Source organism: Lithobates pipiens, unplaced genomic scaffold (genome assembly GCF_037356315.1).
Source record: "Lithobates pipiens isolate NorthernLeopardFrog02 unplaced genomic scaffold, aLitPip1_a1.2 Scaffold_25, whole genome shotgun sequence".
Lineage (NCBI taxonomy): Eukaryota > Metazoa > Chordata > Amphibia > Anura > Ranidae > Lithobates > Lithobates pipiens.
The window spans coordinates 145,182,387-145,208,302 of NW_027507787.1; the positions used below are offsets into that span (position 1 = coordinate 145,182,387).

The window sequence follows — 25,916 nt, forward strand, 5'->3', positions numbered from 1 at the left end:
TTATCCTTTGGTCTCGGATATGTATTGGTGGCTGTTTACCTATGATGTATGTATTTTCATACATATAGATGTATATTTATTAGATCTATCTAAATATGGAGTTGATCCGTTTAGTTTGTTACACAGTGTTGGCAATGAGGGACTGCCCAGGGTAAATGTTATGTTTGCACTTTGTAAGATTGAATGTTTGATTGGCTGCAGTGCTCTTGAGATGTCTGGGATGATTACAAATTATCTAATTAACATTGTGAATACTTAAAGAGGGATTCCACCTACAAAAAAAATATTAAAAGCCAGCAGCTATAAATACCACAGCTGCTGACTTTTAATAAATGGACACTCACCTGTCCCAGGGTCCAGCGATGTCGGCAGCTGAGAACGATCGCTCAGCACTCACCTGCCGCCACCATTCTAGGTGAGGGAATCAGGAAGTGAAGCTTTGCAGCTTCACTTCCCAGTTCCCTACTGCGCATGCGCGAGTCGTGCTGTGCAGCAGGAATGGTCCGTGCTGTGTCTGAGACCAGTGTGTGTCCCAGCAGACAGTGCGGCGGGACAGGAAACAGCATAGACTCCCGTAGGAGTCTATGCCCAGAAGTGGATGCAAATACCTGTCTTAGACAGGTATCTGCACCCCCTCCCCCCTGAAAGGTGCCAACTGTGACACCGGAGGGGGGGAGGGTCCCGATGAGCAGAAGTTCCACTTCAGGGTGGAACCCCGCTTTAGGGACACATTTTGAGTCACTGCGCATGCTCTGAGGAAGCTTGGTTACAAGCAAAACATGTAAGCAAGACATCATTGTGCTTTTTGTGGTGTGAGCACGGGTGTTTTCACCCACACACCATCACCATTCATCCCAAGTCTCCATTAGTTCATGCCCCAAGTACCTGCTGGGAAACTGGGATGGACAACGCTGTACTATCTGCATAAACTGTAGACGGCTTTTTGAAATATTGCTATACGGCAACCACATTAGAGGAATACAACGTATGCTCTGCGAAGCAAAGACTTTGGTGAATCCATATTAATGACTCTGGTCTACACTTCATCACTGAGGCAAGTGGGTCACATACATGGACTTGATATAAAAAGGAGCAACGACATGGAATGAGATGTCAAACGGTGAGCTGTATCTGCCCTTACAAATAATGGAGATGTCTATTCAGAATTTAAACCGTTTGTTTCCTTAACTATTGTCACCTTTATATCTATCAGTCCGTGATCCAAGATCCATCTTCCCAATAGTCATTCAACATATTTATGAAGAGCCTCTAAAATGATTTTTATCATCTGGTTGTCTCAACCTCTGGAGTGGAGTGGAGAATGATTATACTATACAAGGCACATGCACTTTATTTAAACGGAGCAAATTAACTCTCAATATAAATGAACTATATGTATATATATTTTTTCATCTCATATACTTATATTCTCCTTTTTTTTTAACCAATATTTTTTCTGGTCAAACTAAGTATGAATATTGAGATTGCTTTGAGTAGATTCTAATGTATGGGACGAATGAGAGTTGTTTGATTGTGGTGGCCACCCGTGTCTCATTAAGACTTTTGTCTTAATTTACATTTTATGTGTTGAAGGTGGGTGTATATAGTAATATTTTCTAGATTTATAATAATTTGTGGATATTCAATAAAGAAATTTAGTTTAATCTGGGCTATCCTCTTTGAAGAATACGTTTTGGGAATCTTGTTGTGTTTTCTTATATGCCTGTTTATTCAGAGAATTACCACCCCCGAAGCATTAACTGATTATGTTAAATGCCACCGGCTGACGGCATTAACAGATTGTAGTATTGGGTAGGCGGTTTTGTTAAGCCTTGCTTAAACTCATCCAATCTGCACTAAATTGGATAAGCCTGTGTGTCCTCCCCCTTATTTTTCTTTTCACTACTTTTGCTAGAAGTCTGTTCCAATCACCAACTATAATACTTTCCAAGGTTACTTTTGAGCTTTCCCCCTACTAGTTTGAAATCACGTCCAAGTGTTCTTGTTTGTATTGAAAATACTGCCCTCCTGAATCCTTTTCACACCCTTCATTTATCTAAAGGCTTCAATCACAACACCCTTTACCTTCTTTCCGCCAAACTGTAGATATATAATCCTGAAGTCCCTCCTGATATGTTTTATCCCCATAGGCATGCACACAGGGTGTGCCAGGTGTGCCCAGGCACACCCGAATCGCCCTGTGCAACACAGATTCTTCCTATTGCCCTGACTCCCATCCTTCCCCCTGCAGTGCTGCCGGCTGCCCTCCTCTCTCATTGGCTGTTGCTGAGGGGATGTTTTAGGAGTGGGGAAAAGGGCCAGTAAATATGTAATTACTGGCCCCTTCCCTTTCTGAATGAATATCGTAAGTGATCAGTAGTGTGTGTTTGAGCTTTGGGGTGCATACCCCAAATGCAATAGGCTGCGCGCACCTATTTTTAACCCACAGACCTTTCACCATTTTTGTTGCCCATTTCTGGACTTGTTCCATCTTATCAATATCTTTTTGTAAGTGAGGTGGACACAGTATTCTAAGTGAGGTCTAACCAAAGACCTGTTCTAAACAGAGGAATCAGAACCTCCTTAAATGTCTGTTTTTAATGTTGGAGATGACTAGAATTAATTTTGAGATTTTTAACCTATCTTGGAGTTTAGCTTTCAGTTGATGTGAGACATGAATAAAATTCCACCAGTAGGGCTCTAAATCTCAAATTGGGGATTATCCTATAGGATAGAGATGATCAGAACAAAGACACTAACCGCCTGGTAGGTGTTCCAGTTGGAGCAGGGATAGCTGGAGAACACTGCAGTGTTACCAATACTGTCTGTGTAGTACTTGATGGCTCTCATGTGGTTACAGGTTACAAAGTTAACCACTCCTACAAAAAAAAGAAAAAAAAAAGAAAACATGTCAATGGGTTAATCAAATGACCAAAATCAATTAAAATCATATATATATATATATATATATATATATATATATATATATATATATATATATATATATATATATATATATATACACAAACACACTATAAAAAGTATTGGGATGCCTGACTTTAAACTTTGATAGCATCCCAGTCTTAGTCCGTAGGGTTCAATATTGAGTTGGCCCACCCTTTGTAGCTATAATAGTTTCAACCCTTCTGGGATGGCTATCCACAAGGTTTAGGAGTGTGTCTATGGTATTTTTGATCACTTTTCCAGAAGCGCATTTGTGAGGTCAGGCACTGATGTTAGACGAGAAGGCCTGTCTCACAGTCTCCACTTTAATTCATCCCAAAGGTGTTCTATCAGGCCAGTCAAGTTCCTCCACCCCAAACTTGCTTATCCATGTCTCTATGGACCTTGCTTTATGCCCTGGCCCAAATCATTTGAAGTGTGGATTATGGTGTGGGCTTGTTTTTCAGGGGTTGGGCTTGGCCCCTTAGTTCCCACTTTGTGGGAACAGTTTGGTGATGGCCCTTTCCTGTTCCAACTTGACTATGCTCGTCACCCCTGAGGAAGTCACGAGGTGTGACAAAACATGCAGGGGCAGAACCGAGAGGATGACGCTGGGGACAAGCTAGAAACTCCAAGTGAGAGGTGTACAGTGGTGTGAAAAAGTGTTTGCCCCCTTCCTCATTTCCTATTCCTTTGCATGTTTGTCACACTTAAGTGTTTCGGAACATCAAACCAATTTAAACAATAGTCAAGGACAACACAAGTAAACACAAAATGCAATTTGTAAATGAAGGTGTTTATTATTAAAGGTGAAAAAAATCCAAACCATCATGGCCCTGTGTGAAAAAGTGATTGCCCCCCAAACCTAATAACTGGTTGGGCCACCCTTAGCAGCAACAACTGCAACCAAGCATTTGTGATAACGTGCAATGAGGCTTTTACAGCGTCCTGGAGGAATTTTGGCCCACTCATCTTTGCAGAATTGTCCTAATTCAGTTACATTAGAGGGTTTTCGAGCATGAACGGCCTTTTTAAGGTCATACCACAACATCTCAATAGGATTCAGGTCAGGACTTTGGCTAGGCCACTCCAAAGTCTTCATTTTGTTTTTCTTCAGCCATTCGGTGGTGGACTTGCTGGTGTGTTTAGGATCATTGTCCTGCTGCAGAACCCAAGTTCGTTTCAGCTTGAGTACACGAACAGATGGTCGGACATTCTCCTTCAGGATCTCTTGGTAGACAGCAGAATTCATAGTTCCTTTTATCACGGCAAGTCTTCCAGGTCCTGAAGCAGCAAAACAGCCCCAGACCATCACACTACCACCACCATATTTTACGGTTGGTATAATGTTCTTTTTATGAAATGCAGTGTTCCTTCTACGCCAGATATACTTGGACACACACCTTCCAAAGAGTTCCACTTTTGTCTCATCGGTCCACAGAATGTTGTCCCAAAAGTCTTGGGGATCATCAAGATGTGTTGTGGAGAAATTGAGACGAGCTTTGATGTTCTTTTTGCTCAGCAGTGGTTTTCTCCTTGGAACTCTGCCATGCAGGCCATTTTTGCCCAGTCTTTTCCTGATGGTGGAGGCATGAACGCTGACCTTAACTGAGGCAAGTGAGGCCTGCAGTTCCTTGGACGTTGTTGTGGGGTCTTTTGTGACCTCTTGGATGAGTCGTCGCTGCGCTCTTGGGGTAATTTTGGGCGGCCGGCCACTCCTGGGAAGGTTCACCACTGTTCCATGTCTTCGCTATTTGTGGATAATGGCTCTCACTGTGGTTCGCTGGATTCCCAAAGCTTTGTAAATGGCTTTATAACCCTTTCCAGACTGATAGATCTCAATTACTTTCTTTTTCAATTGTTCCTGAATTTCTTTGGGTCTCGGCATGATGTGTAGCTTTTAAGGATCTTCTGGTGGACCATACTGTGTCAAGCAGCTCCTATTTAAGTGATGCCTTGATTGTGAACAGGTGTGGCAATAATCAGGCCTGGGTGTGGCTAGAGAAATTGAACTCAGGTGTGGACAACCACAGTTATAGTATGTTTTAACAAGGGGGGCCATCGCTTTTTCACACAGGGCCATGATGGTTTGGATTTTTTTTCACCTTTAATAATAAACACCTTCATTTACAAATTGCATTTTGTGTTTACTTGTGTTGTCCTTGACTATTGTTTAAATTGGTTTGATGTTCCGAAAAACACTTAAGTGTGACAAACATGCAAAGGAACAGGGAATGAGGAAGGGGGCAAACACTTTTTCACACCACTGTATATGGGTGTATGTTAATGGCTGCAGGACCGTGGCAATTGCACATTACGGTACACATGATTACAAGGCTGTATTGACATTGCTTAAATCTGAGTATTGTTACCAGAGTGTGATGAATAAAAGTTGATTTTTAAGGATAAAACAAAATTGCGTTTTTCTATCTTTTGCATAGACCTTAGGAAATAAAGCTGAGGGCTGGAAACTGCTAATGAGCAGGAGAGGTGATATATATGTGAAAACATGCTCCGGAGTGTAAAGCATATGGAGTAAAGGAATTACCAAAAGGTGAATTATTTGCACTGCTAAGGTGAGGGCACATGTGGTGAAGGTGGCACGGTGTTTACATACTATTTTTATTTTGAATTTTGGATATTTTTATTTCAGATTTTATTTTTGACTGTATATTTTACAGCAATTTTAAGTTCACATAACAATTGTTGGGAATATCACATGGTCAATCATACCTTAAAGAGATAGTACACATTTTATGTGGATTTAATTATCACTTAAGTATTCTAAATGTTTATTATATTGTGTTAAATGCTAGATTCACAATATTTGCACTAGTAAGTCACTAGAATACTCATAAGCAGAGCACTGCACCATTAGCTCACATTGACAAGCCAGGCATATTCACGCATGGAGGAATGCCGGGGATAATGTGCAAACATAGTTGCTGGGTGAAGGGTGTGAGTTTTAATGAAGCCAGTGCAGGATGTGTGTGCAAATGAGATCAGCTGGTAAACTCCTTCTTGTGTCTTACTGGTTTTTATGCCCCAAATCTATTTAAGAGGAAGTCCCTGAAGCTTTCCAAGAATTATAGCAAGGTAAGGTCAGCGCCTAGAGGCGATTCAGTTCGCATTGTGCGCTATACAAGTATTTAATTAATTCATTCATTCATTCAAGGTCTTGTTGTAAACATCAAAGATCATTTTTGTGCAACTGAGGTACTTTAATGGTATATTGGTACATAAAAGAGCTGCAATTTAAAAAAAAAATTTGAACTCATCCTATAAAATGCTTAGTAATGCTCTTTACTGTAGCACACTAGAATTAAAGTGCCAGTTGATGCTTCTAGCATTGACACCAAGGCCCTGGGCAATGATTACTCAATTGCAGGCCTCCCCTGCTCAAGAAAAACAGACAATCCAGTGAGGGGAACTTAAAATACCCTAATTTGGGTGGCAGAACCCTGGATAGGATATTGCTGACACATTCTAGAGTCCTCAAAAGGCAGCTGTGTAATTTGGCAGAAAAAAACTGCCTTTTTGCTGCATAATTTCATATAGTTTTTCCATTTTATGTGCCTGATTTCTAAGGGTATAAAAGGAAAACTGAAATATTAACACCTTCCTGCCTGGCCTATAGCAGAATGATGGCTGAGCGGCGGCTTCCCCGTTCTGACTGGATGTCATATGACGTCATTTAGAACAAGTTGCTTGTGCGCGGCCCCATGGGCATGCAGCGCGGCAATTGGTAGTGCGGTGTGTCGCTCCAGCACACCGTATCTCCAATCATAGTAAAGAGCCTATAACATAGGCTCTTTACCATGTGATCAGCTGTGTCCAATCACAGCTGATCACAGTGAAACTAGAAAGTGTCAGTTATCGGCATTCCTCTACTCACGCTGACAGAGTGCATATAGAAGAGAGCCGATAAGTGGTTCACCAGTGATGCCTACCAGAGATGGCCACCAGTACCCACCAGTGATGCCAATCAGTGCCCATCAGGGTTGCCTTTCAGTGCCTCTTCATCAGTGCCTCCTATCAGGGCCCATCAGTGTCGCCTATCAGTGCCCATAAAGGCTGCCCATCAGTGTCACCTATCAGTTCCCATCAGTGCCACCTATGAGTGCCCATCGGTGCTGCCTGTCAATGACAATCAGTGCTGCATATTAGTGCCTCCTCGTCAGTGCCCATCAGTGACGCCTTATCAGTGCCCTTCAGTACAGCCTTATTGGTGCACTCCAGAAGGAGAAAACTTACTTATTAACAAAATTTTATATCGGAAAGCAAGAAAAACTTTTTTTTTTCAAAAATTTTAGCAAAAAATAAAAAAACACAGTGGTGATTAAATACCACCAAAAGAAAGCTTGGTCTAACAAAAATGGTAAAAATGTAATTTGGGTACAGTGTTGCATGACCACACAAGTGTCATTCAAAGTGCAACAGTGCTGAAAATTGGCCTGGGCAGGAAGGGGGTGAAAGTGCCCGCTATTGAAGTGGTTTAAGTGAAGCAGAAAAAATAGTCAATATAATAAAACATCCCAGTAGGCATAGAAGCTGGTTGGGAATCAATGGACTTCTTGTTGTTTAGCAGCAGGGGATTTGGAATAACCCAGTTCTAGTCTAGTCACATTTCTGAGGCTTTTAAATGACATTCAGGGGATTTATTTCCTGTGTGAAAATATTTTTTAATGGTGATTGTAGCCATATTGGACTTGCAACAACACAGATAAGTACTGTATGAAAAATCTAACATCAGAACTGGCATCACAGAGAAAAGCCATCATCTACAGCAGTAGTCTCCAAACTTTAGCCCGTGGGTTGGATGTGGCCCTTTGCTAGCCTTTATCAGTCCCTTGGGACACTATTCCTCCCTCTGACACCAACAATAGGGTATTATTCCTCCCACTGACACCAATGATGGAGCATACATTCTTCCTCCGCCACCATTGCTGGGGCACTATTCCTTCCCCTAACACCAATGATGGGGTACTATTCCTTCCACTAATACCAATGATGCGGCACTATTCTGACACCAATGATGGGACACTATTCCTCCCACTGACACCAACGATGGGGGCACTATTCCTCCCACTAAGACCAATGATGTGGCACTATTCCTACTACTGACACCAATGATGGGAAACTATTCCTTCTACTGACACCAATGATAGGACACTATTCCTCCCACTGACACTAATAATGGGGCACACAGGGATGCTGTGCATTTTTTTTTTACTCACTAAGACTGACCACCAAGCTTGGGGCATTATCTACTCCCACTGGCCACAGTCTGGCCCCACTAAATTCTAAAGGACAGTAAACTGACCCTTTGTCTAGAAAGTTTGAAGACCCCAGATTAACAATATACAATCCTCACCATTCCAGATATCTTCCACGTTGATGTTAGGGATTTGAATGTTCTGAGGGCATCCAGGCATATGTACTCCACCGTTAGGGAAGAAATCCAGATGGCCAACATACTGGCTCATTCCAAAACCTAAACATTTTTTAATACCATTACACATTCTAATATTGTTCCTTTAATGTGACATTTTGTCAAGATTTTAACAGGTTTATACAAACAGACCATAGAAAAACAAATATAGATGTCCAATTCCTGCATGGGGGAAACTTTTAAAAGTATATATAAAGCCTAATTTATTTTTTTGGTTTTGGTTTCAGATTAAGTAAGGAAGGGTTAAAGCCCCAGTCCACCCAGAAGCTTTTTTTCCTTCGCTGGATCACCTAAGCCCAGAAGTGTTTAAAAATCCACCTCCTTAGACTAAGTTTACACTAACATCAAAAGCTGGCATTTCACCTGCATTTTTGAAACCTCACTAACACCTAAACAATATTCTGTATCAATTTTATGCATTGTAGCAGACAGTGATGTTTAAATGGTCACTCTTGCGTTACTTTGCGTCACGCCAAAATGTATCCAACATGTAGTGTTCTGCTGGCCTTGCTGCTACCCAAACTCCTCCATTCATATCAATGTAAACGCACACAAATGTGCCACAAATGCTCCTATGGCACTTACAGAGCACTTGAGATGCGTTTAGAAGATGTTGTTAGCCGAGATAATAGTACAAGAATCCATACACTATAGAATAGAAAACCAACACAGAGGTGGTGCTTGGAAAGCTTTGCTTTCAAATGCGGGCAAATTGTGGCAGTAATGCATCTTAACGCGATAGCCACGCAGTGTTTTAATTTTGACGTAAAATTTTGATTTCATTTTAGTCATTGTATTTTGACTAAAATGCCTCTATAGTTTTAGTCGTATTTTATTCATGTGAATTGTTTTCGTTTTAGTCATATTTTAGTTGACTAAAATAGTGTTAATTTAATGGACAAAAATACTTTTTTGGACAAAATTAACACTGTAGCCACATTAATTGGCATCCGTGTTATCTAAAATTTGAGAGAACGTCTAAACACACCCTTAGGACTCTTTACACTAACCATTGTTACAAAGTATGTGAACCAAAAATCCCGGTTTTTGTGCAAAGTTTGCTAGAAAGGGTGTATAGCAATGTGCAGGGGGTTCCCATATTTAATCCCACACCACGTCAAATCAATGAGGTGGGCCTTACACTGCTTTAATATTTTCCTTCCCATGGTCAGCTGTTGCCCCCTGGCTACACAGAGGGTCTAATCAACTCCATGACATCCAACAGTCCTACCTAAATGCAAAACTCCAAAATTTTGCTCAAATTCTATATTGGTTAAGACAAAATTCTCATGCAGCTTTGCTCGTATGTGCTTTTCATTGCTATTTAAAAAAAGTCAAAGTACTGAAAAGCATTTTTTTTTTAAATATACCCCCATGTTATTTTCTTTGGAGTGACACAAAGACTGACCTAGGGAGGGGATGAGAGGTCCAGCGTCTGTGTGAATGACATCAACCAATTTGGCATCTGATGGGTCCAGCCTGACCTCTATGGGTGTGTTCTGGAAGTATGGCTCAGCAGGGTCCAGACCTGGCCAGAGACAGACCAAAGGAAAGGGTTAATCCATACAGCATTCTCACTAATCTTCACATATACGCACACTCTCTCTAATTATATTCTGTGATTTGTCCTTTTTATATCAACATCAAAGTGTTATTCCTAGTCAGTGGCGGCTTTTGCTCCATTTATTTTTGGGGGGGTGACAATCAAGCCCCCCCGCCGCCAGCCCCGCACTTACCCCATCCAGATTATGGGTGGCTTAGGTGGCTTCCCCCGGCTTCTCCTCCCTTCTGATCCGTTTGCTTAAGACTCACTTCCTGTCCTGATTGGTTGGGAGTAGAAGCAGGAAGACAATAGCGAATGTTTATTCCCTAATGTCACAAAAGCCCAACCTTTTTGAAGCCAATTAGAGCCTCAGGCTCCAATCATGTGCTTCGAAAAAAATACAACTCATAGAAAGCTATGCGTCTGGTGACCCGCATGGAGATTAGGGGCCCAGGTAATGGAGATTAGGGGGGCGGCACCCCTGTGCCCCTTATGGACCAGCCACCACTGTTCCTAGTTCTAAGCATGGTGAAGATTATAAGACTTTATTTACAGATTTAAGGATACATTTTTTGGTTTGCACATATACTGTATATCAAACAAAATACAGGGGCTGTACTGAAATTAATTTTAAAAAAAATAGCATTCCTTTTTTATTACCCCATAGAGAACAGGCAGAGCAGACACAGACCAGTCATCTGCCTGCTCAGCGGGGATCAGCTGACAGAAACCCTGTTGAGAAAGTGGATCCACTTGGTGGAGACAGCCCATGTGAAAGGGCCCTAAGGGGGAGCTCTGTGGCCTGTAATGTAAAGGGGAACGCTGATGTAAGTGGTGATCTGGGAACCCTGATGTAAGAGGGTCTCTGCTCACCAAAGCCCCCATTTACATAAGAGTACCCCTTTACATTACAATCCACAGAGCTCTCCCCTACATTAGTGTGCTCAGAGGCTGGCGAGAGAAGTGAGGGAGGGCGGACACTTCACTCAACTCAGGAAAGAGGATTGGGCAGGCTGGACATTTCCTCCACTATTTGCCAAGTGTTGGGCTTTCCCACCCAATCATCCCTTTTGTGAAGCACAATGCTTCCAGGGATTGGAATGTGGGTGGAACAGCGGGCACACAATGGAGTGCTTGGTCTTGGCAGTGTGAGACAGAGTGTAATAGACACTCTCTGCTCATAACTGCAGCCAGCAACCCTGGAGCCAAGTTCAAGGCTTTTGGGCCCCCCCCCCCTACAGTGGCGAAACTCCAGGGTTCGGTCGCAAGTGAAGCTGGTAGTTCTGCCACTGAATCCAAACAGAAGCAATGTGCCATCATTGAGTTCTAGACAAAGGAGAGGTGCAGGCTGTCCGATATTAACAAATGGCTACAGAATGTTTACGGAGATGATATATTAACAAGAGTTACCAATTAAAAGACATTACTCTTGTCAATGGTGTACATTCAGTAAACATTCTGTGGATGTTGGACTGCCTGCACCCTTCCTTCATTAAGAACTCAATGACGACACATTTCTTCCGTTTGAATTCCATTATTTACTTGCAACAAAAAAAAGAACAAGAAGAGTTACTATAGAAGAGGAATTGCATGTGAAATCTGAACGTCCTATGTCATCGTGCATTGTAATAATTATAACTCTGTCATAATGTGTTTATGAATGAAGACTGTAAACCATTTTTTAGGCTTTGTTCATTGTTCGTTTTACACAGTGTCAGCACTCCTGATAACACAAAACAGGAACGACTATTAAACTTACAGCCAGCACCATCAATTGCATCAGGCAGAGTGGCCACATTGGCTGGGGGAGGTCCAGTTTTTCATGCAGCATGCCCAAAGTAGAGACTGCATAGCAATTAAAGAACCTGATTGCAGTCAGAAAACATGTACTCCATTAAAAGCAGCCAGGTAGCAAACCCTATGGAGCTTTCATACTTCCATCATAAAATACCATTCCAAATAACTGATTTTTAATGGTCCTCCAGGTTCTCCAAGACTTCTCTCTCAGCTCCTCCATACTTTGTCCTAGCTAAGTCACACAACCTCAACAGCAGTCACCTGTAATTCTTGCAATGCCTCTGGCCCTCTTGCCAGCTTCTCCAGCGGTGTGGGCACCCAGACTATGTCCGATCAGGTGGATATTTGCCGCAGAGTAGGCAAAGTTTTTCTACAAACATATTACATGTACCATGTTAGATGTCAGTAAAGTCCAGGAGGAAGAACAACAAGTGCAATACAGCAACAAAAAATTTAGAACTCGCAAATGGAATATAGTAGATTCATTTACCCTTCCTCTTTCTCACCCCCTTTCTCTCTCACTATTCCTCTTTCTCTCCCCCCTCTTTCTCTCTCCCCCCTCTCTCTCTCTAACCACCCCCTCTTCATTTAAATTTTTTATATACTTAATTTGTTTTAACAAAATTTGTTTGCATTTTCATTTTATTTATTTCCATAAAAAGGCCCACAAAAATCCTCAGCATCAGGCCCATAATGCAATTAATTCAGCCCTGACCAGTATGTGAGTTAAATATTTATCTTCTTTATGGGCCGAGATTTTATTTAAACTTTAAGTTTCGCAACAGTCCCCTTATGTGTATAACTGCTGTTGATTAGGAGCAATAGATGCCAACTTCCCAAGGTGCTGGGTCTTCTGTTAAAGGGTCTATAGCAGCTTTATTCAACCTTTTTAACACAGAGGAACCCTTGAACTTAACAGGATCCCCTGTACATTTTTATTATATCTACGGCTAATGGTTCATTAACATGATGGCCAGTAGGAAGAATGTTCCCTACATTTGAGGTCAGTAGGAAGAATCCTCATTACAGATAGCTAAATAGATCATTGGTGTCAGTGGTTACTTATCTGTGGTGTCAGTGGTTACTTACCTGAGAGGCAGAAATTGTTCATTGCTAAAGGAACCCCTACCAACCTCTAGAGGAACCCTAGTGTTCCATGGAAGCCTTTTTGAGACTGTTCTATAGGCTCCACATATTAAAGCAGCCATTCTCAGCCAGGGTTATGTGAAATTCTAGGAAAGCATTACATTTTGCAATACATGCACTCTAGACTTTTATGAAAATATTATCTTGTTATGGTCTTAGCCCTTGTACACACGGTCGGAGATTCCGACAACCAAATCCGTCGGAGTAATTCAGACGGATTAATTCCGGAAGAGGTCCGGAAGTGATGTTGCATACACACGATCGGACTAAGTTGTCGGAAAATCCGATTGTACATAACGTGATGACGTTATTTCGTTACGACGGGACTACGTTCATGCTAGTAGCCAATAGCTTTGGCCTAGGAATTTGATCTGAGCATGCGTGGCACTTTGTCCGTCGGAGTAGGCTACACATGATCGGAGTATGTCCGATAGGAGCATTTTGTCGGAAAATTTTACCCGAAAGTTGGAAAACTTGGTCCGTCGGATACTCCGACAGAAACAGTCCGATGCAGACCACACACAGTTGGAATATCCGACAAAACGGTCCGATAGGAAGCATTCCGACGGAATCTCTGACCGTGTGTACAAGGGCTTAGTGTTTTATTCCATATTAACATTGAAACATTAGGCCAGAAAACTTCCTCCATATTTGCTCTATCATTGGTAACTGCTATGTCTTTTGCACTTTTTCTATTCTGAATTGTACAGCTTTGTACCATTGAGAAAGGGTAATGTGAACCCGAAACACTGAGTTGGAGAACTTAGTTCCTCCATGTTTGCTGTACCATTGGTAACTATTATGTCTTTTGCATTGCTTCTGTTCTGATGTGTACAGCTTTGTGCCATAGAGAAAAGGGTATGTGAACCCAAAACACTGAGTTGGAGAAATTAGTTCCTCCATGTTTGCTGTAACACAAGTAACTGCTATGTCTTTTGCACTTTTTCTGTTCTGATGTGTACAGCTTTGTGCCCTAAAGAAAGGGGAATTTGAACCCGAAGCACTGAGTTGGAGAACTTAGTTTCTTTTTGTCTGCTGTACCATTGGTAACTACTATGTCTTTTTCACTGCTTCTGTTCTGATGTGTACAGCTTTGTGTCCTACAGAAAGGGGTATGTAAACCTGAAACACTGAAATGGATAACTTCGTTCTTCCATGATTGCTGTACCATTGGAAACTGCTATGTCTTTTGCACTTTTTCTGTTCTAATGTGTACAGCTTTGTGCCTTAGAGAAAGGGAAAGGGGAATGTGAACCCGAAACACTGAGTTGGAGAACTTCATTCCCCCATGTTTGCTGTACCATTAGTAACTGCTATATTTTTTGCACTGTTTCTGTTCTGTTGTGTACAGCTTTGTGCCCTTGTCATTTGTCTTGTGTGAATTAGCAAACTCTACTAGATACACACCATAATTTTTCTAATAAATGTACATTGACCTTGAATAATTTGTGAGTGTGCTAGTTCTCTTGTTATCTTTTTATTATGGTGTTTATTATTTCTGGCTGTACTTTACCGAAAGAATGTCGATGAAATAAGCGATTTCAGCCCCTACAACGCGGATATTGTTAGAGGCCTGGGAATAGGAGGTGCGGGATCCTCCACTCCAGTCCACGCAAATGCAGTTCACGTCTTCAATCCCAAGCAGTTTCTGCAAGAAAAGAAAAAATAGCAGCGTATGTGTGTGGGATTTGTATCCAATGCTTCATGTTGATGTGTGGGTTGTATACTACAGTGGTCATCAACCCTGTCCTCAGGGCCCACTAACAGGCCAGGTTTGCATGATAACTGAAATACATTACAGGTGATATCATTTGCTGCTCAGTGATTGCAGTATTCTAGTCTGCATCTCCCCAAGGTAATACATAAAACCTGGCCTGTTAGTGGGCCCTGAGGACAGGGTTGATGACCACTGATATACTGTATATTAGCATGGGGGACAGGGACAACACATTGCGGATAGGATTTTTCACTGTATTTTATATGGATTTTCAGGAATACCAATATGAAGATGGCACCAAACCGTGTCCAGTAGCTTGATTACAGTTTACTAAGCATGTCAGAAACTGGCATAGTCATAAAGTAAGTGGAGTTAAAAAAGAGACCAAAGCAAATACATGAGTGGCATCAATTACACATAAGGAAAGGGCAATTTTTTTCATCAGTACAGGAATAAATTCTTTATTGTAAAAATGGCGTGAAAGGGGTCTTTATAGTAAAAGTGGCAGGAAAGGTTTTTTAATGGTAAAAGCGGTAGGAAGGTATTCTTTACAGCAAAAGCTGTAGACAGGAAAGGGGTTCTTTACATAAAAGTCTTCTCTTTTTTTGCTGTAAGAGTAGTGGGAAAGGGTTCATTAGTTGAAAAGGGTTCTCTATAGTAAGGGCAGGCAACTTGTGGACTGCCTGACTACATAAAGTACTAATGGCGAATTAACAGAATTCTTCTTGATCCTATAACCAGATGTCAAATGAACTTCACGACTCAATTACTCCTACTAGCTGTAGAAGGAGATTTAATTTGTATTAAGAAGGTCATCTAATTCTCTGGGTCATGCATTACAATAATTTGTACTGAAATTAAATGCAGAACCCCCACCTTCTGAGGTAGGCCATGACATTGGTCTGTGTTATTACAGGTGCATCTCATAAAATTAGAATATCATCAAAAAGGTAATTTATTTCAGTAATTCAATTCAAAAAGTGAAACTCATCTATTTTATATAGATACGTTACACACAGAGTGATATATTTCAAGCATTTATTTCTTTTCATTTTGATGATTATGGTTTACAGCTAGTGAAAACCAAGAAATCTCAGGAAATTAGAATATTACGATAAAAAATTGATTTTTAATACAGAAATGTTGGCTTACTGAAAAAGCTGATTTCATCTTCCAGCAGGACTTGGCACCTGCCCACACTACCTGGTTTATTGATCATGATATTACTGTGTGCTTCATAGGTTAGAAAACTCGCCTTACCTAAACACCATAGAGAATCTGTGCGGTATTGCCAAGAGGACGATGAGACACCAGACAAAACAAAGCAGACGAGCCGAAGCCCGTTATCAGCTGCCATAACACCTCAGCAATGCCACAGGCTGATCACCTCCATGCCACTCCACATTGATGTAATAATTAATGCAAAAGGACTCCCGAGCAAGTATTGAGTGCATACTATGCTGTACATGGAGAGACTTTTCACTAAGCCAAAATTTCTGTATTAAATTTTTTTTTTATTGGTCTTATGTAATAGTCTACTTTTCTGAGATACTGAATTGTGGGTTTTCACTAGCTGTAAGCAATAATCATCAAAACTAAGAGAAAGAAATGCCTGAAATATATCACTCTGTGTGTACCGTATATATATATGTTTCACTTTGTGAATTAAAATACTGAAATAAATTAACGTTTTGATAATATTGTAATTTTATGAGCTGCACCTCTATATCCAGAAATAAAACAAGAGTCCAGAAGAAAGATTCACTTACCTTACAGATATCAGACAGCCAAGCGGCCTGGCCACTGTCAGTGAAACCGTGGATGACAAAGCGGGTCTTCCTGGTGTTTCGGAAATTGGAGGAGGAAATGGTGGATGGGGTAGCAGCGCTGATCGTCTGTAGGAAAAGATTACCCAGTCTATTAGTGCTGTCAGAGGAAATGCATAAATTCTATGTTCTTTAGTAACTATTGTGCTCAGTTTAATTCATAATTCAGACATTCATGAACACAGCCAAGAACTAAACAGGCACCATAATTTACACGACTGTGCCAATTTTGAGCCGGCACCTCAGTCCAAAAAGATTATGGTGACCCTGGATGATGCCTGAACAAAGATGGCTCCGTCCTTGGCTTTTATTGATATAGCCTCCATTGTAGCTTGACACTTGGCTGTTTCATGACAGTTTTTGAGAAAGTCCATCATCTTTCAATGGAGAAGAAAACCGGAACTGAACAATTACAACTGAAACAGAATCCACAGCTATCTACCAGACAATATTTCAATAATTTTTCTGTTGTGAGTGACCAAGTGACAAAGTACAGTAGAAACCAGCACCGTGCCAGTTCAAGAGCCCCACTGCATGGGATTTTTTTCTGTTTTTAAATAAACTAGAAAAGATCTGTGTAGCGCCGGTACTTCTAATGAGTACACACTATGTTCGTAAATTTAGTTTTTGCCCAAAACTATAGTTACGTTTTGGGGTTAATTGTGCTAAATTGTGTTTTGGCATCAGTTTGGCTGGGCTGTATTAATGGTTATACCTGATCATAGGTGGGGTTCGCACCTGTGAGAGGCCTTAGAACGCAGTCTAGTTGGACGCATTAGGTACCAATCTTTCTCTCTGAGCTAATCAGTGGGAGTTTGTCTCACTGTGTATTCCGGGAGAGGGTACTTAAGGTGATGAAGTCACATGGTTCAGGGTTCCAGTCCAGAAGTTGTTGCTGACTCCGTGGTCCTGGTCCTCCTGACCAGCCCCCAGGGGCCCTCATGGCCTGGGGTGCGGATCAATCCGTTTCCGAGCCTCGAAACTGGCTAATCCGAGGCACAGTAACTGGAAGGAGGATTCTATGGTGTTCCGGTGCCGTCTCGGGTTTGGAGAGGCCCAGCAACTCTACATGTGACCAGGGGAGGACTCTTCAGTAAGAGAGCCACGCACAAGGCTGGCTGCTCAGTAAGAGCTTGGAAGCTGAGCTGCCATGGACATTGATTGAATCCACATATTATGGTATCGCCAGACCGGCTGAAAGATTCTGGTACAGTAAGAAAAGTTCCTACTTCTATCGTTCCGGTTACAATTAAGTTTTTCAACCAAGTCTGTGTGAGAGACTTTGCAAAGCTAGAATTACATGTTGGCTGCTAAACCCAAACTCAAGGATTTACCCAACAGTTAAAGAGTCCAGTTGCGAGTGGCTATTCACTGGATTATGTACAGAGAGAGACTTTTATTGAAGTCAGCAGTTCCAAGCACCTGAGCTAAACTTTATCCTGATACCCTCTATTCCCAACTTAGAGACTGAGTTTGTTCAACTATTTTATGCAAAATAAAAATCCTAACAAGGAATTCTAGTGTCGGTCTCTACAATTACTGGGTTATGAACCCTGGGAACCCATAGACAAGGACAACAAGTACGAGCTGGAGGAGGTAATTGGTAAGCCCAGAAAGATTCAGCGGCTCCTTCGGGGGTAAGTGCTCTAGTTTTGGTTTTTAGATTTAGAAAATATCTGAAAGGCAGAAGGCATTTTCTGCGCTTTTTATGTAGAATTTATTTTATGTTCTGCTGTGTCATTTTAAAGTGTTACTTAACCCAGGAGCCTGCATTCACTATATATGTGCTCCCACAGTACATAGAACATGGAAATGCAATCATTATTCATCATTATGGAACATTATGGAACATGGAAATGCAATCATTATCATTTAGTAAATATAAACTGCTAAATACCTTTTATCATCAGCAATATGTAGCAGTCGTGTGACTTCTTTCAGTGTCTGGTTAAAGCTTGTAGGATGAGTTTTAATTCTCCTCTGACTGTCCTATGAGGCTGCAGGACCCCTGACCCTCTGTCTGGACAGTGCCGATTGGCCCTGTGTATATCACATGCACCCTCCCAAGAAAAAAAAAAACTTTCTAGCAATACACACCAAACTGAGTATGTGCAAAGTAACTCCAAAGGTTTTGTTCTATCAGGAGATGGATTGCGGACCGTATAAGAAAGGGAGGATCAGAGAAAACAGGATCAAACTGCCTTTTTACACAATGTGACAGATTAACCCCTTAGGTTTCACAGGGAGTATAACAATCATGCTTTACTTCATATACAGACAGGTTTTACTGTTGTGGGTTTAGTAACACCTACTTAAAGAGGAAGTAAACCCTGATGGGTTTACTTCCTCTTTCATTTCCTGCAAAGGTAAAGCATAATGGACTACTATGCATCGCATAGTAGTCCATTATGTGTCACTTACCTGACACAGGAGCCAGCGAAGTCACCGCTGTCCCCTGTAGTCCGGAGCATCCATCTTCTTGGTGGGTCTTGCTGCTCCGCCGATGTCATTCGGCGAAGCCGCGATGACGTCACTCCCGAGCATGCACACGGGAGCCGCCACTCACAGCATATCGCCATTGACCGCAGCGTGCTCAGTGCGCTTGCGCGCCGCTGTCTACGGCGCATGCGCCGTAGACAGCGGTGCCTGTCTTTCAGCAAATATCTCCTAAATCTCCTAAAATATCTCCTGTAGGTTTAGGAGATATTTCTTGGACCTACAGGTAAGCCTAGATTAAGGCTTACCTGTAGGTCAAAGTTGGTTGTAAGGGTTTACAACCACTTTAAGGACCAAGCTTCTTTCTGAGATTTGTTTTTTACAAGTTAAAAACTGTTTTTTTTTTGCTAGAAAATTACTTAGAACCCCCAAGCATTATGCTTTTTTTTCTAACATCCTAGAGAATAATATGGTGGTTGTTGAAATACTTTCTGTCACACCATATTTGCACAGCGGTCTTACAAAGGCACTTTTTTTTGGAAAAAGTACACTTTTTTGAATTAAAAAATAAGACAACAGTAAAGGTAGCCTATTTTTTTTTTATATTGTGAAAAATAATGTTACACCGAGTAAATTGATAACCAACATGTCACGCTTCAAAATTGCGCCTGCTCGTGGAATGGTGACAAACTTTTACCCTTAAAAATCTCCATAGGTGATGTTTAAAAAATTTGACATGTTGCATGTTTTAAGTTACAGAGGAGGTCTAGTGCTCAAATTATTGCTCATGCTCTACCGATTGTGGCAATACCTCACATGTGTAGTTTGAACATTGTTTTCATATGCAGGCGCTACTGACGTTTGCGTTCACTTCTGCAAGTAAGCTCATGGGGTTGTGGCGTGTTTAAAATTTTAATTTTTTTCTTATTTATTTTTACACTGTTTTTAAAAAAAATGGTGTCACTTTTATTCTCATTACAAGGAATGTAAACATCCCTTGTAATTGGGGTCAAAAAGACCTCAGATCTCATATCTACACTAAAATGCAATGAAAAAAATAAAAATAATAATTTGTCATTTAAAAAAAAGAAAAAAAAAGTCCCTTTGAGAGCCATGGGCGTAAGTGATGTTTTGATGTTGCTTCCGCCCTGCAGTGATATGGAGACGAGTGGGGGCATCTTCCCCTCACTTATCTCCATGTCAGGCCAAAAAAAAGATCCGATCACCTCCACTGCTGCAGATGGCTCTGGTAAGCGGCAGAGGACACTGGAGCATGGCGGGATTCACACTCTATTTGTGTGAAAAAAAATGTTATACATTTTGTTTGGGTACAGCATTGCATGACTGCGCAATTGTCAGTTAAAGTAACACAGTGCCAGATAGCAAAAAAACGGCCTGGTCATAAAGGGGGTAAAATCTTCCAGAGCTGCCATAAAACAAGGCAATAACTAAAGGGATTAGGGCCACGAATGGGTGATTCCCGCATTTTTAGGGAAAGGTACTCGCTGGACCACCTTGACAAGTGGGTGCGATTTGGCCATGATGGCCTCGAATGTGGGTGGAGCCCAATGGTGATAAATATGTACAGTAATAATAGATTTAAAAAAAAAAGGATAATATTACTGTCTGTGTCTTCTTGTCCTGGTGACACCCACACCTGTAATTTCTCATCCTGCTATTACTAAGACAGGAAGTTAGGAAAAGTTCCTCAATGGGGGCACAGACAGCAATAAAAAAACCTGAATGGCCCACCCCTGCATTTGAATCAGAACTGCTGTTAGAAATCAAGAAGCCCCATACAGCCAATCGGACAGGGCCCCTTCCCCCCATAAAATAGCAAAAAATTCTATGCATTAAGGTGAAAAACTTTCTTTGTTGCCCCTAGACACCCCCCCTCTCATTTTTCTTACCTGAGTCCGATCGTTCCAGCGCTGTGCTCAAGCCAAGCGCCTCCAGCCATTGGCTCCCGCTGCTGTCCATCAAATACAGTGACACAGAGCAGGGGGCGGGGGGACAGTCCTGCTGTCTGTGTCAATGGATGCAGCAGCAGGACTCGAGAGCGAGCCCACACAGGTGTCCCCATGGAAGCGGCTTTCCGTGAGGGCACCCGATGAGGAGGCAGAGCACTGGCGGGGGACCCCAGAAGAGAAGGTTTGGGGCCCAGAAGAGAAGGTTAGTTTTATTTTTATTTTATTTTTTAAAGTGCATTACAATCACTGTACATTTTTTAATTACTTTTTAGAGCTTTAATTTTTTTTTACATTTGTTTAGAATTTTACTTCATTATTTTAACTGCCCTGTTGGGGAGTCTTGGGTGAAATATCAGGGGTCTGAACAGTACCATGATGTCTCACATTTGACAGAGAAAGGGAATGAGGACATCGGTTCATCAGTCCCTTTCTCTGCAGCCTCAGCTGCACTGGACAGTGAATGAATGGGAAGCATTCCGAGGCTTCCCGATAATTCACAAACTGAAGCATAGTAAACACAGTTTACTATGCTTACAGGGCTGCCTGTACTGCTTTATCACTGGCCCTGATTTGAATCAACCAACCCTCAAAGTTCATTTCAGTAACAAACCATCACCCGCTCCAAATGCTCCCCCTCCCCCAGCGCTAAACCACATACATTATACATTACCTGAAAACTGTTCTGGTTGCTTCTGGTGTACAGCAGGAATCGAGTGTTGATCTGTTCTGGTGACCAGGGTAACTTTGTAATGGGTCTCTCCAAAGTGCCAGCCCAGGGCTTGGCATCATTGAAGCATCCCACTCTGTTATAGCAGACCTCGGCGCCTGGATGGAATTGAGAAATGTGATTTCAGGGATATAAACGAGGCAATACATACAAAACTTAAATTGTGATGTTTGGGGAGTGCTGGAGAATTAAACCCCACCACAACAGTCTCTTCTATCTTCTATTCCAGGGATTTATTAGTGAGATCCCTGTGTTCAATTTTCCATTATGAGGGGTTCCCACCATCCCTGCACTAAATTCAAGGGTTTGCACACATGTTGAAACCCTTATGAAGAGTTGCCACCATCCCTATTATAAGTTTCCAGGTTTGCACATCTGCTGTGCCCAATATGAGAGGTTCCCACCATTTCTGTACAGAGCCCCAGGGTCTGCAGACCTGTTGATAGCCTTATTTATGAGGGGTTTCCACCATGCTTGTGGTAAGTTCCAAGGTCTGCACACCTGTTGTGTCCATTATGAGGGGTTTCCACCATCCCTGTGCTGAGTTCCTGGCTCTGCATACCCTTCAATGGAGTAGGAGCATGTCCATTCTGGTACATTCATAGCCAGCCCAGAGACCTTAATACGTGTTAACGTAACCCACCAGGATTGAAAAGTGTAAGGGGGCCCAAAGGGGTACATGTACCTACTACACGTTATGCCAAATAAATTACTTTTCCTTCCCCAAGGGACTTTCTGGGTGAGAACTCTGCTCTGAGTTCCTGGGTCTGGATATTTTATGAGGGGTTTCCACCGTCCCTTTGCTGAGTTCCTGGCTCTGCACACCTCCTGTGCACATTATGGGGAGCTCCCACCATCCCTACTGGATATTTTATGTAATTGAGAATCTAACAAGAGATGGGGCTGACCAAAGCTGGGAGCTATGGCAGGAAGGTTTTCCTAAAATCATGAAAGAACTCAACAGATCAATCCAGCAGGCTGCACATTAAATACATACATTACTTCTTGATGGAATAATAACTGTTCAACTGAGGATATTGCACACATTAGAGAGCAAATTAAGGAGAATAAAATAAATTATATATATATATATATATATATATATATATATATATATATATATATATATATATGATTAGTATTATTATTATTTTTTAATAGAAAAGTATTCTTATTAATAATACTTATTTATTTTTCATTAATACAGATTTTTTTTCCTTTTGCAAATAGTGGAATCTCTTGGAGAGGACATGATGTGCCCAGTATCCTATTCCCACTTCCGGGAGCCTCAGCGGCGGGTATTGATGTCACCGCCCGGGACATCAATACCAGTATGAGCAACTGCTGCCTTTTAATTTTTGCAGCGGTGGGCGGACCTCTGCTTTAAGCTTTGACAATAAGCCCTTGTTCCCAATGACAGTGGAAATTAAATTTCAGAGACATTTGTGCAGGTTGCTGCACAGATGTCAATGAATATCGCACCCCAAAGTCGTTGGGAATCGGTGCTGTGCCACAAATTTGTGATTCAGATGGTGCCATTGCCAGCAATTGCCGCTGATTTGGCATGCGATTTGACATGTCAAATCGCTTGCCAAATCGCTCCAATGTGAACCAGGGCTTAAACCTGGAAGCTGATTGGTTTCTATGCAGAGCTGCACCAGGTTTTGCACTCTCCAGTTTTAATAAATGAACCCCAATGTGTTCATACCAGCACCTCCATAACTGTGACTGTGGTTTTTAGTAAAAAGAAGAGTTATTATTTTATAAGGGAGTAAATTTTGAGTTTTTGTGTTACTATTTGTTGGCCAACTAAGTTATGAAATCTGACCTTCTCTTCAGTCTTGCACAGTTGCACAGTTTCCTTTCCTCTATTGAATTCCCTTACTTTGAATTCACTGCACACTGTGAGCTTCTCACAATGTGCATTAGAACAACTCAGATAGAGCCTCATTTCCTGGTTGGAGGACCATAGGGTGCATAGGGTCACCACCTGTCCGAGATTCACCCGGACAGTTCGGGTTTGGAATCATGCATCCGGTTTTCTGACCACCTGAAACCCGGACACATTATTCAGACTAGATTATAGCTTACCATCAGGGTTGCTGGCTGCAGTTGTCTAAGCCAACAGTGTCTGTTTCACTCTCTTTCACACTGCCCAAAGCCAGCACTAACATCCTGGACTTTATTCAAATTGTCAACAGCCTCAGATACATCTGGATGAGAGGTGCTGACTGCAAGGGGTGAGTGAGCTCACCATCCATCCTTGTCTGTGACTGAAGTCTCCCCCCTTCTCTCTCCTCATACAGTACACAGTAAGGTAAATCCGGGTTCTCAGAGAACCCCTTGCATCAGAGTTCCCCTTTACACCAGAGGACACAGTGTTCCCCTATAAATCCGGGTTCCCAGAACATCCCTTATTTTCAAGTCGCCCCCCCCCCCCCCCCCCGTTACTTCAGAATCTGCAGCGTCCCCCCTTACAGTGTGAGGGAACTCTGCGAGTTCAGAAGGAACAGGGTAACTCTGCTGATTCATTCAGATGTAAAAGGGGGACTCTGTGGACTCCGATGTAAAGGGGGACTTTTGGGATTAAGTTCATATGATTAGAAATGTTATTTTATTGCAAACTATATATATAAGTTTTACTATTAAAAAAAATTAAAAAGTTGCTGTGTGCCACTAAAGTGTTCAGGTTTGACTTGAAGAAAAGGTGGCAACCCTGGACACCCAGCATCATCAAGCGCTTTCCTCCCCAGCTTTTCAGTCCCTAGCTCGCCCCTTTAATTCATTGGATTTCAGTTCTTTCAATCATATAGGTTCACCATCCCACGTAGGCATTGCCTAGGGTGGTCAGTGTGCAAATACATCCTGTCCAGGAACAATCACTCCTCCAAACTGACATCCACCAATTAAGACATTTTGATATTTGCATAGCTCCTCCCAAGATCCATCCCACTGCTTTTATCAGTACTGATGTCTCTTGAGAGGACCCTGCAAGTCCCTCCCACCAGACAAGATCTGCCTGTGTGGCATAGAGAAGCACAGAGATGCAGTGATGACATCACCAATCCTAAAATATGGAATGTAATAAAAATGGAAACATTTTATTTAATATTTACATTTTCAATTTCATGAAACCAGGGGAAGAAATTTATAAGCAGATTAAACTTTAGCTTTAAAATTGCAAGCTTTGAAAACACATATAGGAGGAGATATCAAATAAATTTGTTTTGTTCTACCTTTTACGGCACCCAGGCAAAAAATTCCAACAATCCAGGTCAGCATCATCTGTAAAGACAAAACATAATGAAGCAGAATCCCTCCATCACCAGTAGTGATAGGACTACCATGCCGTGTCCACACTCACCTTGGTCCCCGCGGAGCCTCTGTCAGCTGCACACTCTCTACATACAGCTGTGTGTATATATAGAGATGTACAGAGATGGGGGTGGGGTCACGGAGACTGACCCCCAACATTGCTAATCATTAATAAGTATGGGCATTATATAAGTGTTTATATTATATAAGTGATTGGTGTTTTTACACAAAATGGAAAATTACTAGATGCATACACCTGTACAAAATCAGCGAGCATTGCTGTGTTGGGAAGGACAAGTCATAAATAGAATTTGACTGACTTTGCCTTGCCACAATTTCAGCAAAATGTCTAATATTTCTGTAAATTGTTTGTTCATTTTGTTCAAATACAGTGCCTTAAAAAAGTATTCATACCCCTTGAAATTTTCCACACTTTATCATGTTACAGCCAAAAACTAAAATATATTTTATTAGGATTTTATGTTATAGAACAACACAAAGTGGCACATAATTGTGAAGTGGAAGGAAAATGATAAATTGTTTTCATTTTTTTTTTTTTTACAAATAAATATCTGAAAAGTGTAGCGTGCATTTGTATTGAGCCCCCTTTACTCTGATACCCCTAACTAAAATCTAGTGGAAGCAATTGCCTTTAGATGTCCCCTAATTAGTAAATAGAGTCCACCTGTGTGTAATTAAATCTCAGTATAAATACAGCTGTTCTGGGAAGCCTTAAAAGGTTTGTTAGTGAACCTTAATGAACAAACAGCATCATGAAGGCCAAGGAACACACCAGACAGGTTAAGGATAAAGCTGTGGACAAGTTTAAAACAGATTTAGAGAAAATGTGGATGTCTCCTATCTCCCAGGGGAGACATCAACAGAAAAAGGGGGGTGAGTATCGGGACTATTACGGGGCACATGAGGTATTTTTACATAAAAGATAGATATCAAGACAATAAATCATAAAAAGACAATTTATTTAAAGAAAACAGATAAAAAAGAGACATATAAAAATATATACGAAATCTCAAAATACAGTTG

General features: G+C 41.5%; 1 protein-coding gene across 1 annotated transcript in view; it reads right to left on the reverse strand.

Annotated features, from left to right (window-relative positions):
• LOC143930547 (pancreatic triacylglycerol lipase-like) overlaps window positions 1–25,016 on the reverse strand; it is a 29,015-nt gene extending 3,999 nt beyond the window's left edge. The window contains exons 1-9 of the mRNA XM_077454930.1: window positions 24,922–25,016; window positions 24,794–24,842; window positions 21,501–21,655; window positions 16,368–16,493; window positions 14,395–14,529; window positions 11,997–12,105; window positions 9,804–9,923; window positions 8,318–8,437; window positions 2,761–2,879 (exon numbers count right to left, since the gene is read on the reverse strand). Of these exons, the coding sequence (XP_077311056.1) occupies window positions 2,761–2,879; window positions 8,318–8,437; window positions 9,804–9,923; window positions 11,997–12,105; window positions 14,395–14,529; window positions 16,368–16,493; window positions 21,501–21,655; window positions 24,794–24,842 (933 nt within the window). The 5' untranslated portion in view covers window positions 24,922–25,016. The remainder of the gene's footprint in view (window positions 1–2,760; window positions 2,880–8,317; window positions 8,438–9,803; window positions 9,924–11,996; window positions 12,106–14,394; window positions 14,530–16,367; window positions 16,494–21,500; window positions 21,656–24,793; window positions 24,843–24,921) is intronic.
• Between the last annotated feature and the right edge of the window lie 900 nt (window positions 25,017–25,916).